The 14,725-nt window shown below is 35.8% G+C and overlaps 2 protein-coding genes across 4 annotated transcripts in view; both read left to right on the top strand.

Moving 5' to 3' along the window:
* The first annotated feature begins 3,743 nt into the window (after window positions 1–3,743).
* Window positions 3,744–14,725, top strand: part of LOC115217185 (CCA tRNA nucleotidyltransferase 1, mitochondrial) — a 73,485-nt gene continuing 62,503 nt past the window's right edge. For 2 of the 3 annotated variants that reach the window (XM_029786817.2, XM_029786816.2), the window contains exon 1: window positions 3,923–4,054. The gene's annotated coding sequence lies outside the window, so the exon portion shown is untranslated. Of the gene's footprint in view, window positions 3,858–3,922; window positions 4,055–14,725 lie in introns of those variants that run through there. The other variant, XM_036507521.1, reaches the window with a different exon arrangement.
* LOC115217664 (CENPB DNA-binding domain-containing protein 1-like) lies at window positions 10,715–11,131 on the top strand. The gene has a single exon (XM_029787414.1). The coding sequence runs from the start codon at window positions 10,715–10,717 to the stop codon at window positions 11,129–11,131; it is 417 nt and encodes a 138-aa protein (XP_029643274.1).

Here is a 14,725-nt window from a genome sequence, read left to right as displayed (position 1 = left end):
TAAAACGAATATAGATAGATAGAAACAGTAAGAGGAAGGCGGCGAGCTGGCAGAAACGTTAGCACATCGGGCGAAATGCTTTCCGGCATTTCGTTTGCCGTTACTTTCTGAGTTCAAATTCCGCCGAGGTCGACTTTGCCTTTCATCCTTTCGGGGTCGATAAATTAAATACCAGCTACGCACTGGGGTCGATGTAATCGACTTAATCCGTTTGTCTGTCCTTGTTTGTCCTCTCTGTGTTTAGCCCCTTGTGGGTAGTAAAGAAATAGCTATTTCGTCTGCCGTTACGTTCTCAGTTCAAATTCCGCTGAGGTCGACTTTGCCTTTCATCCTTTCGAGATCGATAAATTAAGTACCAGTTACGCACTGGGGTCGATGCAATCGACTTGATCCCTTTGTCCTTGTTTGTCCCCTCTATGTTTAGCCCCTTGTGAGCAATAAAGAAATAAAAAACAGTAAGAGATCCACCTTTACGCGTTGATCAACATTCAGAGAAATGTTACTCTGACCATGAGACCGGTCAATCCAAAGAGTCAGAAAACTATTTAGCTTGTGTATTTATAGCTTTTGAAGTTTAATTAGGTCAACCGGAAACAATAGGATTCTTCACTATATCAGATTTGATCGATGGATGTCTCGAAAAAGACCTAAGAAGTCAGTTTTTTCTCAGTAATCTCTTAGTTCAAAAAAGGCTAAGAAAATAGGCCGAGAACTTGTTTGACAATGTGGAAAAATGCAGATTCGCTTGTGTCATACTTTTCTCAGGTTTCAAATGTGATATTGTTTTCATTATCTACATTTCAACGATGGGGGTTTGTATTTTTATTAGAAACCAGCTCCTTCCTCGGCTGAAGAATTCAAATAATTAAAAACAGAAGAGAACATACATACATACATACATACATACATACATACATACATACATACATACATACATACATACAGGGTGTTCATTAATTATCTTTACGACTTCCATAGTTTATTGTATCTATTAAAGTATTACAGTTGAGAGTTATCTTTATTTTTCATTTATTCCTGATTTTTTTTAAATTGTAAAGCTAATTTATGGATAACTTGTATGTATGCATGTATGTATGGATGGATGTGTGTGTGTGCGTGCGCACACGCACGCACGCACGCACGCACACACACACACATATATATGTAAATGAGTATTGCAATTTGCTTGAACTTTGTTAAGGAATATATGAAGAATTTAGAGTACCGCAGTAACGCAGTTGGTAGAAAATTAACTACATTTAAGATCAAAAATAAAGTATATTTAAAATCCTGATATTTCAAGTATAATACTCCTTATCAAAACAGGGGTTATCAAGTCTCTTTGCTGTGTTTGCTCTTAAGAGTTTCTATAATAACAGCGAAAATTGGGGCAAAAGATTATATTCCAGGGACTGTCTTTGATCAGGTATCTGTTGTCGTGTGTGTGTGTGCGAGATAAAATATAGTCCGCTGAATTCTGTTATACAGTGGCTGATGGAGTGATCAAATTACCCAGTAGGTTTCGTCCAATTCCAGACGGCTATTAACGATTGGTTGGAGTTGTTTATATGATCAGCGTGTTTATGACTTTTCGGTTTGAGGCTTTGGTCGTAACTAGGAGATGCTGATTATGGAACTTATCCAGGTGTTTTTAGACCAATGAGATATATGTATGAAGAGAAATTCTTTGACTCAAAACGTGCCTGTATCGTTTCACCGCACTTGGTGCACTCAATCTTGTTATGACATAAGTTCTCAAACCAGCGTGCGTAAGTTGCTGGTATCAAGGAACTGTTTCCTATGGACTTTAGCAGAGTGTATGGAACCATTACAGTTAAGAACTGGATAAGTATCATAGTTCAGTTCGTTAAGAACTTAACGATTATGCTCCAGTTTCGTCAACTATATTAGAAATGCAGTCAAGTATAGACTGTCGTACATAAAATGATGAGCTGACAATAACTTTTTAAATCAGTTGAGATTATAACAATAAGAAGGAAAGGTACTAGTGTTAATGGAAGTTCCACTCTAAAGAGACGAGGGAGAGAACTCTCGAAATGCCAATTCATCAAAAACTGAAACTGAGTTATGCAAGGTGAGAAATGAGTCCGACCTTGGCTGATGTGGTGACAAAGCCGAACATGTTTTGGTTTTATTCTCCTTCCTCAATAGATCCGATTTGTTGTCAAACTAAGATTCATAAATAACAACTGTAACTGACAAGATCTTAGAGTGACAATGTGAAGGTAAGTAACTGAGTAGGCAAATAAGGATAACATCAATGGAAAAGTTCGCAATGGTACATTACAAATATAAAGCCCCTAATCATCGTGCCTTCCACTTGGAACCATCCGTCAATCACCGATTGTATCAGTAGCAATCTCATCTTGACAGTCATTGGCATCTCCATTGGACTGCGAATTCAAATCGCAGAGAATAACTTGAACCATTTAATACATTAGCAGTGTGTTTCTTGCGATGAAGGAGACCTTTAAGGATTAAAAGGGGAGAAAACATACTGCCAGGTTTAATAAAAATTCAAGTTTCAAACTTTTAACTTTTGAACTTTTCTAAACCATACCGAATCAAAGACCCTCAAACTGTAATTTTTATGTTTTCTCATTAATAAAGAGAGAGTGGAGGAATAAAACAATGTTCACCAATATTTGCGGCGAGAGTGGGGTGCTGTTCGTTAGTTTGAGATTGGCTGCCTTAGAATAGTGACTGCTCGTTTATGTAATGTGACTCCGCCGCTATATTCCGTAATTAAGTTTGGATATTTTATAATTTAACTGAGGAAATAAAGAGCCTATCATTCCATCATATGTATATACATACATACTTACATATATAAGTACACACCTACGTGCACACATGTGTGTGTGCGCGCGCATACACACACACATATGTATATACATATATATTTTTTATATAAATACATACATAAACACGTACATACATGCATACAGGTATACATACGTACATATGTGTGTGTGTTTGTAATTGTGAAACTGACAGCCAACCTCATTATAGACAGGTAAAAAAAAACATTGTCCTAGTTCGCCCACTCTTTTAATCTCCATTGTAAAACATATAACAACGCTATAGGAGATTTGCCTGGTATTTTACTTATTTCTGTACAGACGATCACATAAAATTAAAAAGTATTAGTTAAGAGACAACAATATTGCCAATATTTTATCAACAATGAATTTATTGTCATCGATAACTTCGTCTTTAATGTGAAATGACATTCAAAACTCAAACGAAATGTATAGATACCTAACGAGTCGTTTAATCGGAATGGTGGGATTCTCGGAATTTTCTCTTAAACATCGGATATACTTTGTTTCTTTTTTTAACAAACCATATAGGAAAAAAAGACATCAGAAGAAAGATTAAAAGAAACAATTAGTTTGTTACATAAATTAATTAAAATTTTCACCGTTCATATTTTTTTATTTCATCGAGGCATTTAATTTCAAATACAGATTAAATAATTTTATAAATATTTTAAAACCTATGTGGCTGTTGTTTCTTTCCTCTTCCTTCTATATTTGCTAAGTAATACTATGTTTGATGTAAGTGTAACAACAGGAGTCACAATTTTTTTTTACATCTTCCATGTCCTCATTTATTTTATAGTAACATTTTTTTAGTTTATAAATTGAATAATTTTGTACATATCTAAAAGCTGATATGGTTGTCCTTTCTATCCCTCTCCCCTTCTACAGGTTTGCTATGTAACATTACGTGTGACACTAATGTAACAGAAATAATCAGATTTTGGTAGTACTTGATGTAAGGGACATAACTCTTGCTGATATTAGAAATGGCTGACTGTAACAAGCGGAAAGGTAGAAATAGAAAATATTCATCTTTTACTGTTCTTGTTATTTTTAATATAAAACTGAAAGTGTAACTATTTCAATTGAAAGCATATCGTGTCCGTAGTTGTTGTCCCTACTTTGTAAGTAAAATTCCAACCCAGAGTAGACATTTGTAAGCCGCATAACAAGCAGCACATGTTGAGTTTTGTATCTTAATTGTGCCAGTAAGTCATATTTGTTTTTTAAAATATTTCCATCTGAATGTACGATACATTCTTCATATTACTATCATATACTTTATTTTATTTTCTTAGTTTTCACTATCGAAACAACTACGCATTAGTAACTGGTGAGAAAATAGAGCTGGACTTAAATCTGTGATGGAAAGAATCAGTTCTGTTTCTAATTCATCGAAAAGTCTTATTTTCTTCTTCACGTTGCCCACTTTGGTTAACCTTCTAAGTTTCGTCTTAAGAAAAAAAAAAACTTGTTATATTTGATAAATTATTTTCAACAACTGTTAATTTAGTTACGAGTTAAAAGGGTTTTTTTTATTATTAATTTACGACTGAAAACAAAACAGTTAAAGGTTATTCCGTATTTGATTTCTTTTTATAAACAACTAACGGTCAGTTTTGTATCTTGAAAGTAAATTATCAATATAATAACTGCAACAGTCGATTGACTTTACTAAATCCATAATAACTGGACTTAATGTGTCAATTGTTGAAAATATTCTTGTCGTGAATTGTTTCGATATTCTCGTGACCTTCACTCCATTTGTTACATGTATCAATTCGAAAAACATCAATACACACATATATACATATATATAATCAAAATTCTCCTCTGCAATATATGTCATTTTGGATAGTGAGAGAGAGAGAGGAAATACCTGTCGAGTTGGCTTAGATAATATCTGACTTCTTTGTTTCTCTCTACTGTTTGATTATGTAAAAACTGAATTGTTGATTTTTTTCCCTCTCTCTCATCTAATTATAATCACTACTACCAACATCTGAACATTTTGGGGATCTGAATTGATTGATACGGAGAGATCTACTCTCTCTCTCTTTTAGATTTTAATTGAAACCAAATGTCTTAATTAGTGCTGACACACCACTGTCATCAAACTTCCTCATTAATACCGACTATGTTAATTGCATCTGAAAATAGATTAACATCAATTACCTATCTCTTCCACTTCTCTCGCCTTTTAACAATAAATTCGCCGGCATCAACTCATGGATTTAGTCCTTTAACTTAGGAAATTCACTCTCCCCGCCTCTTGCAACACTTTCATTAAAGAACATTCCTGCATCCTGCAAGACTGTTTTATAGATTTTTATGATTTGTTTTGTTCTTATTTTTAATCGGATTTCTTTGGGGGAGGCTGTTTCTATATTTCTCTTTCCCTCTCTGAAGCTTTTGTTTGTATACTTTTATGGAAAATTTCCCGATTTTTATTCTATTGATTGGATATATTACCTTTTTTTATAATGCATAATTCCTGCTCGGTGTAATATTTATTGTCAGTGGAATGTGACTGCACTCAAGAGAAAGTCGTTTCTCTATCATTATTATTATTATCTTTCTCTCTGACTATTGTTATTGCACACACGCACTGTTTACTGCAATTTAATTATTTAATATGGACTTCTACCCACGAGATTATGGATATATTGGTGGCATTGTTTCCCAATAAATTGACAGCATTGTTTAAAAGACAAACAAAGAAAAGTAATAATAAACCCCGGAAAGCTTCAATTACAGACTTGTTGGCATTTCTCTATATATTTGGTAACAAAATAGATTGTGTGAACGGTTGGACTTTTTTGTTATATCTGTAGGAACGAAACTAACTTCCTTTCACGCTAATGCAGTATATCAGAAAGTCACGTTGACATAGAAACTATTAATAAATTATTTATTTTCCTAATAATACCATCCTCATTACACCTTTGCATCAATTGATGGGGAGAACTAGAGACGATTTTAATTGTTATTCTGACTATCAAGAAGATAATCAAAACAAACCTCATTGTTATCTGATCCTGGAATATTTACCCAATCTATTTAGAAATGTCATGGCTGAATGGTTACCGTATCTACTCGTGAATTGTGAGTTCAAATCGGCTGTAAGCGTTTCGTTGTGTTTCTGAATAGATTGTTTTCAATTAGATTTTGTTAGTTCATCTAGCTGTCAAAACTGGCACCAAATTAACTTGGGATGTTAACAGAAAATACTGGTACATATACTTTAAGCATTAGTACTGCTTAACCTTAACTCACAGCTATTCAGAGGGTAACTTCACAGATTTAGTCTTGAAAGATCTAAATATATATGAAGGGTTGATCATACTTTGAAAAAAAAGAAGCAAATCAAGGCTAACTCTTGTATGTCCATCTCCAGATATTTCTACATTTATTCAGCAAAAATCAGCTGATGATTAAAGTTAATATGGTACCTTCTTCACCATTTCCTTTGTACAAGGAAACTATGAGAAATAAATGTAAAATGTTTGTAGATATTATTAGACAGAAAGAGCAACAAACACTCACTGGCAGGATTCTAACCAAATAACTATCACTTATGCTACAACAAATTAGTTGCCATATATTATTTTGTGTACCATTTTATTTCTACAAATATCTTTCTTGATTCACGTAATATGTCAGCCATTGCTGCTCAGCACAATAGTGTATTCTAATAATCTCCAATATGAAAATATGGCACTTCAGTTTGATGTTTGTTAGTGCCATTATGCTATTATTCTAAAGGGAATTTATATCCCACTATAAGGTATTGCAATAGTGCTCGTTTCACAGATAATATGTCAGCCACTGGTGTTACACTGGATAGTGTTCTAATAAAGTTCAGTATAGAGGTGTCACACTTTGCTTGATGTTCACAACTAGCTGTTAGTTTATAATTCAAAGAGGAATTTAGACCCCACTAAAAGGTGATTCAATTATACTTAGATACAAAATTATTATCCTTTCTAGATCATTATTGTGTTCAGATGCTAACTCATGATGACTTCAGCATTGGCTGTTCTTTCACAGACCCCTGTAGTCCACTAAGACTCTGCTTGCCTCCAGCTTCCAAAATACATATTCTTGGGGCAACACTAAAGGGTTAAGTAGGAATATATATATATATATATATATAGTTTTGAAGTAAATCTGAAGTATAAATAGCATAAATGAGTGCTATTGAAGCAAATATAATTGTGTTAATCAGATTCAAAGAAGTCCATTAAACTGTGATTAAAGCATCAATGCTTATAGTCATACAATTCACACCACTTCCAGGAAATAGGCAATTATAAATTCTTATGAGACGTAAAGCTCACTTAAAAACACAATGTAATGCTTTATAAGCCCTCTGTAAGGAAATCTGGATATGCTGCTCCAACAAATCAATTTTGTGTACTGTTAAGGTGTATAGCTCAGTTAGTCAGGCCCACAATCATAAGGTGAATTTGATTCCCAGACCGGACTGTTGTGTTCTTTATTTCACGTTGCTCAGTTCACTCAGCTATAGAAAGGAGTTGCAGTGTCACTGGTGCAAGCTGTAATCAGCCTTTGCTTTTCCCTTGTATAATATTGGTAGCATGGAGAAGGGTAGCTGGTATGCATAGCCAACTGCTAGTCTTCCATGAAAGAACCTTGCCTGGACTTGTGTCTTGGAGGATAACTTTCTAGGTGCAATCCCATGGTCATTCATAACCAAAGGGGGTCCTCTCCTCTTTAAGCGAAAAACTAAACACTTTTAATATCAAGCCTCCTTCACAGAGACCACTGTATTGTTCTTCCCTAGACCATCCCCTTATTGACATCCATCACTCTTTCTCAAGCAAATATATAGCTGTCATTATTGTATCTCTTCCATTACTTTCACTAGCTCTGTCACTCTTCCATCACTCCTCATTCACTCTATTTTCTCCATCATACCCCTGTTCCTCCCAAACTACTCAACCTGCCCCCTCCATCTCGTTACTCCCACTTTTATTCACCCCTCCTAGGTCAAAGTGCTTTTAATAAACAAGGACACTGTAAGGTTGAGAAGGCCCTTTATTCTAGTCAAGGACATGATAAACTTTCTAGCCTTGGTACCACAATAAAATACACCCAGTACACTGTTTAAAGTGGTTGGTGTTATGAAAGGCATCCAGTCATGAAAACCAAACCAGAAATGAAACAAGCAATATGATCCTCCAACCTATCTGGGAGGTTATTAATTCTGAGTCAGAACTCACTTGAATTATAACAACACACCTAACCAATACTGGCATGGAAAGCAGATGTGAAATGAGGATCATGAGGACAACTACATTAAAGCTAAAGAAAAGTGGGTTCAAAACAGTTGATGCATCCTGTCAGAACAGTTACGCTGAATAGTTAAGATATTGATTCAAGCTTCATGAATTCATCTACAGCTTCAGTCATCATTTTGTTGTTCCTTTTACCAAAACCCTACATCACCTTATATCGAGCAAAAGAATGAATCTCTTTAGTTAGCAGATAAATCTCTCCCTCAAAGTATACATCTATTCTCTTTTTAAAAAAAGTAGTCTCTGATTGTCTACAAAAGAAAAAGATGATCATGGCTAGGTGCAGGTATGGCTGTGTGGTTCCAGGTTCAGTCCCACTATGTGCCACCTTAAGCAAGTGTCTTCTACTATAGCCTCGTGCTGACCAAAACCTTGCGAGAGGATTTGGTCGACAAAAATTGAAAGACTCGTATATATGTATGTGTGTGTATCTTTGTGTATGTGTTTGTCACCCACCACCACTTCACGATTGGTGTTGGTGTGTTTACATCCCTGCAAGTTACAGGTTTGATAAAAGAGAACGGACTTTACAAAAAATAGTATATACTGGGGTCAATAAGTTTAATAAAGATTCTTCAAGGGAGATAAAAGATGGCTGGAACAACCTTGATCATAGGTTTGCTGGATTAGGGATGACTTATAGCAATGACCACAATAAATATACCAACCATGCTTTGTAGTAAAGTGGGTATGCAGCAAATATGTTAAATATTTCATTTAACCCTTTAGCATCCAGATTAATCTGTCAAATGTAAAGCCTGTTTAATTACATTGTTTTAAATTAATTGTACAGCATTTTGTAACTCTGAAATTTTGATGATATCCCTGTTTATTTTTAGAATGACTTTGCAGGGTAGGTGTGAGAGGTCAGAGCTGGCTGGTTTGAGCATAAAACAGAAAGACAATTTTGGCCTGATATGACCGGTTTAAACACTAAAGGGTTAAAAGTACTCATTGTCTTTTCACTGATGGACCATCAATGTTTCAGGTCCAGCTACAGATCTTGCATTGATTTCACTGTGATATGATAGAACTGTAATCATTATACAATATTATTTCTTAATACTTGGAGTAGATATAAACCCACTTATTAAGAAATATACATTGCTTAATTGGTAAAGAAGACTGTGTGGTAAGAAGCTTGCTTCCCAACCTCATGGTTCAGTCCCATTGCATGGCAAGTGTCTTCTACTATAGCCTTGGATCAACCAAACCTTTGTGAGTGGATTTGGTAGACTAGAACTGCAAGAAGCCTGTCGTGTGTATGTGTACATGTGTCTTCGTGTCTGTGTTTGTCCCCCACTACCATTTGACAACTGGTGTTGGTGTGTGTGCATCCCCATAACTTTGCAGTTCAGCAAAAGATCCCAATAAAATAAGTACCAGGTTTAATAAAACAGCAAGTACTGATGTCAATTTGTTCAACTAAAAGTTCTTCAAGGTGGTGCCCCAGCATGGCCACAGTCTAACAACTGAAACAAGTCATTATCGTTGTCATCATTTTTAATATTCACGTTTCCATGCATGCATGGGTCACAATGGAACTCATTGGAACAGATTTTCCATCACCAGATGCCCCTTCCAGTAGCCAATCCACACCAGTTTCCAAGCAAGTTTCCATATTCACATGACCAGATATGTTTTTTTCACAGAAAATTGGAAATGAACAACATTTGTATAACGGTAACATTTGATTACAACATCACACAATGTTAAGACAAGGGGGGACACACACGCGCATGCAAGCACACACACACCACATATCCACACATATATACAAACACACTTAGACCTAGGTCTAGAACTCATAAGTCTAATTTTTTCACTGGTGTCCATAATCCAGGTGTGGTGTCATATTTTCTTAGATTTTAGTAAATAAGTTATGAATATACTAAATTATTAGTTTCCTACTCTGTGGCATCTCAGGCAAGTGCCTTCTACCATAGCCCCGGTTTTGGCTGACCAAAACTCTTGTGAGTGGATTTTATAGACACAAACTGAAAGAAACTCCTCATATATACATACATATATATACACATATACCTTTGGTTAAGTCATTTCCGAAGATATGTCAGTCTTTCTAAAATATTAAATACAATACTGTACTGTTAGTTCTGGGTTGTATCAATTGGTTGCCTTCGTATTCATCTCTGGAAAATAAATAAAAAAGCAATAGAAACATATAATCTGTATAGCATATTAAAATTAATGTTAAAATACTGTGTGCATCATAAAGAATTGAAATTTGTTTAAAAACAAAGACATTGAAAGTTACAGGTTAATGGTAAAACAAATCTGAACAAGTGTACTAGTTCAGATGTTTTCCAATAGGGGGGATTCGTGCTCCAGCCACAAGCTTTTCAAATGTGTTCACGTCGACAGTGCTGTGAAATTTTGTACAATTATTTTTGTGATTTACATTTTAGCCCCATGGCTCCAAAGAAGAATCCTAGTCAAAGTGGTAAGCATAAAGCCATGTTGTTGGAAGATAAAGTGGATATAATAAAATGATATGAAAAGATTGTAGCCATTGCACGATTGTTTGAGATGAACTGTACAACTGTATCAGCAATTGTGCACAATAGAGATAGGATTATGGCACATGTGAAAGATGATGCTCCAGGGATGAAAAGTACCATCATCAACAAGAAAAGAGGACGAATCTATGAAGAGATGGAGCAGCTTCTTGCCCTTTGGGATGAAAGGCAGAATCATCAGCAAGCAAGTTGTAGTCAGGAAATAATTCAGGAGAAAGCATTGTCTTTGTTTGAAGATTTGAAAGACATAGAATTTAAGGCAAGTCAGAGATGGTTTATGATATTTAAGCAGCAACAGAATTTGCACTCCCTCAAGAAACAAGGTGAAAGCACATCGGGTGACGATGTTGCTGCAGTGGAATTTCCTGCTACATTAGCGAAGATTATTGAAAATAATGCTACCCAAACAAATATTCAATGTTGTTGAGACTGGTATCTACTGGAAGAAATTACCAGATCATTCTTTCATATCCAAGGAAGAGTAAAGAATTCCTGGCTACAGAGTATCAAAAGAACATTTGACCTTAATGTTGGAAGGCAATTGCAAGCTAAAACAGCTGCTTGTATATCACGTGCTGAACTCCCGAGTTCTTAAGAACATGCCCAAGGCATCTCTTCTTGTAATATGGATAGTCAATTCAAAGACTTGGGTCACTCATTATTTTTGAAGAATGGTTTTTCAATCATTTTGTTCCTGAAGCAAAAAAGTACTGTAAGGCTAAAAGGATTCTTTTTAAAGTTCTGCTTGTCTTAAATAATACTCCAGGCTACCCGAAAAACATCGGAGATTTCCATCCTTGTGTTACTGTTATCTTCTTCCCTCCTAACACTGCCTCACTGCTGCAGTCAATAGACCAGGGGATAATTGACATTGATGAAAGCATTACAGTCCATGACTTTTGAGAAAGTTACGACATCTACAAAGCCATAGTGAACATAGCAACTCCGTGGAGCTATGAATGGTGTGTGGAAGAAGCTGTGCCCATAATTTGTCAATGACTTTAAGGGCTTTGACAATGTTTAAGTGAATAAGACCTTGGTGCAGTTGAGCAATGAACTGGAAATAGAGTTGGAAGAACAGATTTTAATGAATTATTTGAGAAAGATAAACAGTCCCTAACAAACAAAGAGTTGATGGAACTTCATGAACAAAAGGAAAAGAAAGAAGAAAAACCTGATCCTGAGCCTCATCATTTTATGTTGAAGAAAATGCAAGAGGCTTTTTTCTCATTTCGATAAATGTCTTACTTTATTTGAGGAAATGTATCTCAATACACAGTGTTTTGTAAAAATATTGGTGGGTTGTCAAGATACTATTGCACCTTATTACTTAATCCTTGAAGAGAAGGATAAAAAAACAATTCAAGGAACTTTAGATAAGTTCGCACAACAATCTACACCATCACAACAGGAGTCAGCTGACAATCCCCAACCATCGACATCTAGTGTGTAATCTCCTCCCACACCAGCCTCAACAAGTAACACCAATGTTAGCTATCAGGTAGGCAAGAGTACAGTATTTGAAATTATTTCTTTCTAATATAAAAACAGCTTAGGCTTGCCTAACAATTAACCAAATCCATAGACTAACATAAAAACAACTTAGGCTAGCCTAGGTTTTAATTATTACATCTATATATATTTAAATAATGGTTATTTCTACCTAAATCATGTCCTCTAGAACCAATTAACGATGTAAGGGGAGGTATGATTGTATATATGTGTGTGTGTATTGATGTCTCCTTGTCTTGATATCGTGTGACCATTATAAACATGTGTCACCATCATACAGGTTGCGATTTTTACTTCCAATCTTTTGTGAAAACATCTGGTCATAGGTTAATATTACCTTACTTGGAAACAGGTAAGGGTTGGCAACAGGAAGGGTATCCAGCCATAGAAAATTATTTTCAACAAATTCTTTCTAACCCATGTGAATACAAGTGGGTGTATAAACAATGATTGCGATGATAATGTTGAGCCTCTTCCAGTTGCCCTTTACCAAATTTACTCACAAGGCTTTTGTCAGCCCAGGGTTCTAAAAGAAGACACTTGTTCAAAGTACCACACACTAGTACTATATACAAGGTGGTATCAAAAATTCCCAGACTAGTTCTGTTGTGCACCAACAGGTGGCAGCACATGGTTGTGTGCACAATGAGAGCTAGCAGTGACCTTCATGAGGCAGTATGCTGTAGTCTTAAATTTTTGTCAAGGACAGGAAGTTGGAGCAAAGAGCCAATGTGAAATTTTGTGTTAAACTTGGGAAGTCTGCTTCAAAGATATTGAGCAAGCTTACGGCAACAAGGCAATGGATTATATGCAATGCTTCAAGTGGCACAGGTGCTTGAAAGGTGGAAGAATGCCTCTGGAAGACCTGCTACAAGATTCACCCCCATAAATGTGGTATTGTGCATTGGGAATTCATTCCCCCAGAGCCAGTCAGCAATCGTGAGTTCTACTGTGATATTTTGAATAGTTTGAGGGAGGACATTCGGCAAAAGCAACTGGACCTGTGGAGTGTGAAGAACTGGATTCTTCACTATGTTCTCCTCATTCCTGAGTTTGTTTCCAAAAAGAACATGGTATCACTTCCGCACCCACCCTCTTCACCAGATTTAGCACCTGCAGACTTCCATCTCTTCCCCAAGATGAAAATGCAGCTCAAAGGTTACCATATTAACGCTTTTGTTGAGATCCAGAGCAAATCACAGAAGGTTCTCGACTCACTTACAGAAAACGTTTCACAGACTGGATTCCAAAAGTGTTGACAATGCTAAGACTGATGTGTTGCTGTGCAAGGTGGCTATTTCAAAGGAGATGATGTTAAAACTTAGGTAAAGTTATTTTTTATTAGACATAACTAGTCTGGGAAACTTTTGTTACCACCTCATATACATATATTTAATACATATATGTGTGTGTGTATTGGTGCCTCCTTGTCTTGGTATAGTGATCATTATAAACATGTGTCACAATCATACAAGTTGTGTCTTTTACTTCCAATCCTCTGTGAAAACATCTGGCCATGGGTAAATATTACCTTACTTGGAAACGGGTAAGGGTTGGCAACAGGAAGGGCATCCAGCCATAGAAAATTATTTTCAACAAATTCCTTCTAACCCATATGAACATAAGTGGACATATAAACAATGATTGTGATGATAATGTTAAGTCTCTTCCAGTTTCCATCTCCCAAATCCACTCACAAGGCTTTGGTCAGCCCAAGGCTATAGAAGAAGACACTTGTCCAAGATACCACACTATGGGACTACCTGAAACCATATGGCACAGGATTGAGAAAATTTTGTTTGAGATAATAAAATGCTTCTTCCCATGAATTCAAGTGTTTGCCATTGAAATGTGACACCACACAAAGGTGTGATATCACTTATCGAAGATCCAAAGTGAGGTGAAGACCCAGTCTGCTATTGAGGATCCAATCTATATACAATTCTTATAAAATTTCTAATGATGAGAATTATACTTGATAGTGGGGAACAAGCCAGTTAAACCTGGCTACAACATCAATGCGTTTTCAAAGTAAGGCAAAATAATGTTTCATGCTGTCTCACTGTAAAACAAGCTACTTTCCTATCATAGTCCTTTCATTGCCATTAGTAAAGGCACCTGACTCCAAAAACAAAAATAAAGACATACCAACAAGAAAGGATTTATGTGGTTGTTCAGCATGCTAGAAATATCAACCAATTCTCCATCAAATCCACCATGACATCTTAGAAAAAAAGGCATATTGTCTAATGTGAACTTGGTGAACTGTGTCTAAGAAAAAGATGATATGGCCACAGCTCTGTCAAGGTTGACTTTGGGTCAAACAACTAAAAACGAAGAGTTTTGTGATATTTTTTTAATTAGTCATACCCAATGACTGGCATAGCAGCACCATAGTCAACTGCTACAAGGGTAAGGGTGATGCTCTAGATAGAAATAACTACAGGGGTGTTAAACTGTTGGATCAGGTGATGAAGGTCACAGAGAGGGTCATAACCCATCTCATTAG

This window comes from Octopus sinensis, linkage group LG11, assembly GCF_006345805.1.
Source record: "Octopus sinensis linkage group LG11, ASM634580v1, whole genome shotgun sequence".
Lineage (NCBI taxonomy): Eukaryota > Metazoa > Mollusca > Cephalopoda > Octopoda > Octopodidae > Octopus > Octopus sinensis.
Note: the sequence above shows the minus strand (reverse complement) of the source record. Positions and strands in the feature narration are given on the sequence as shown.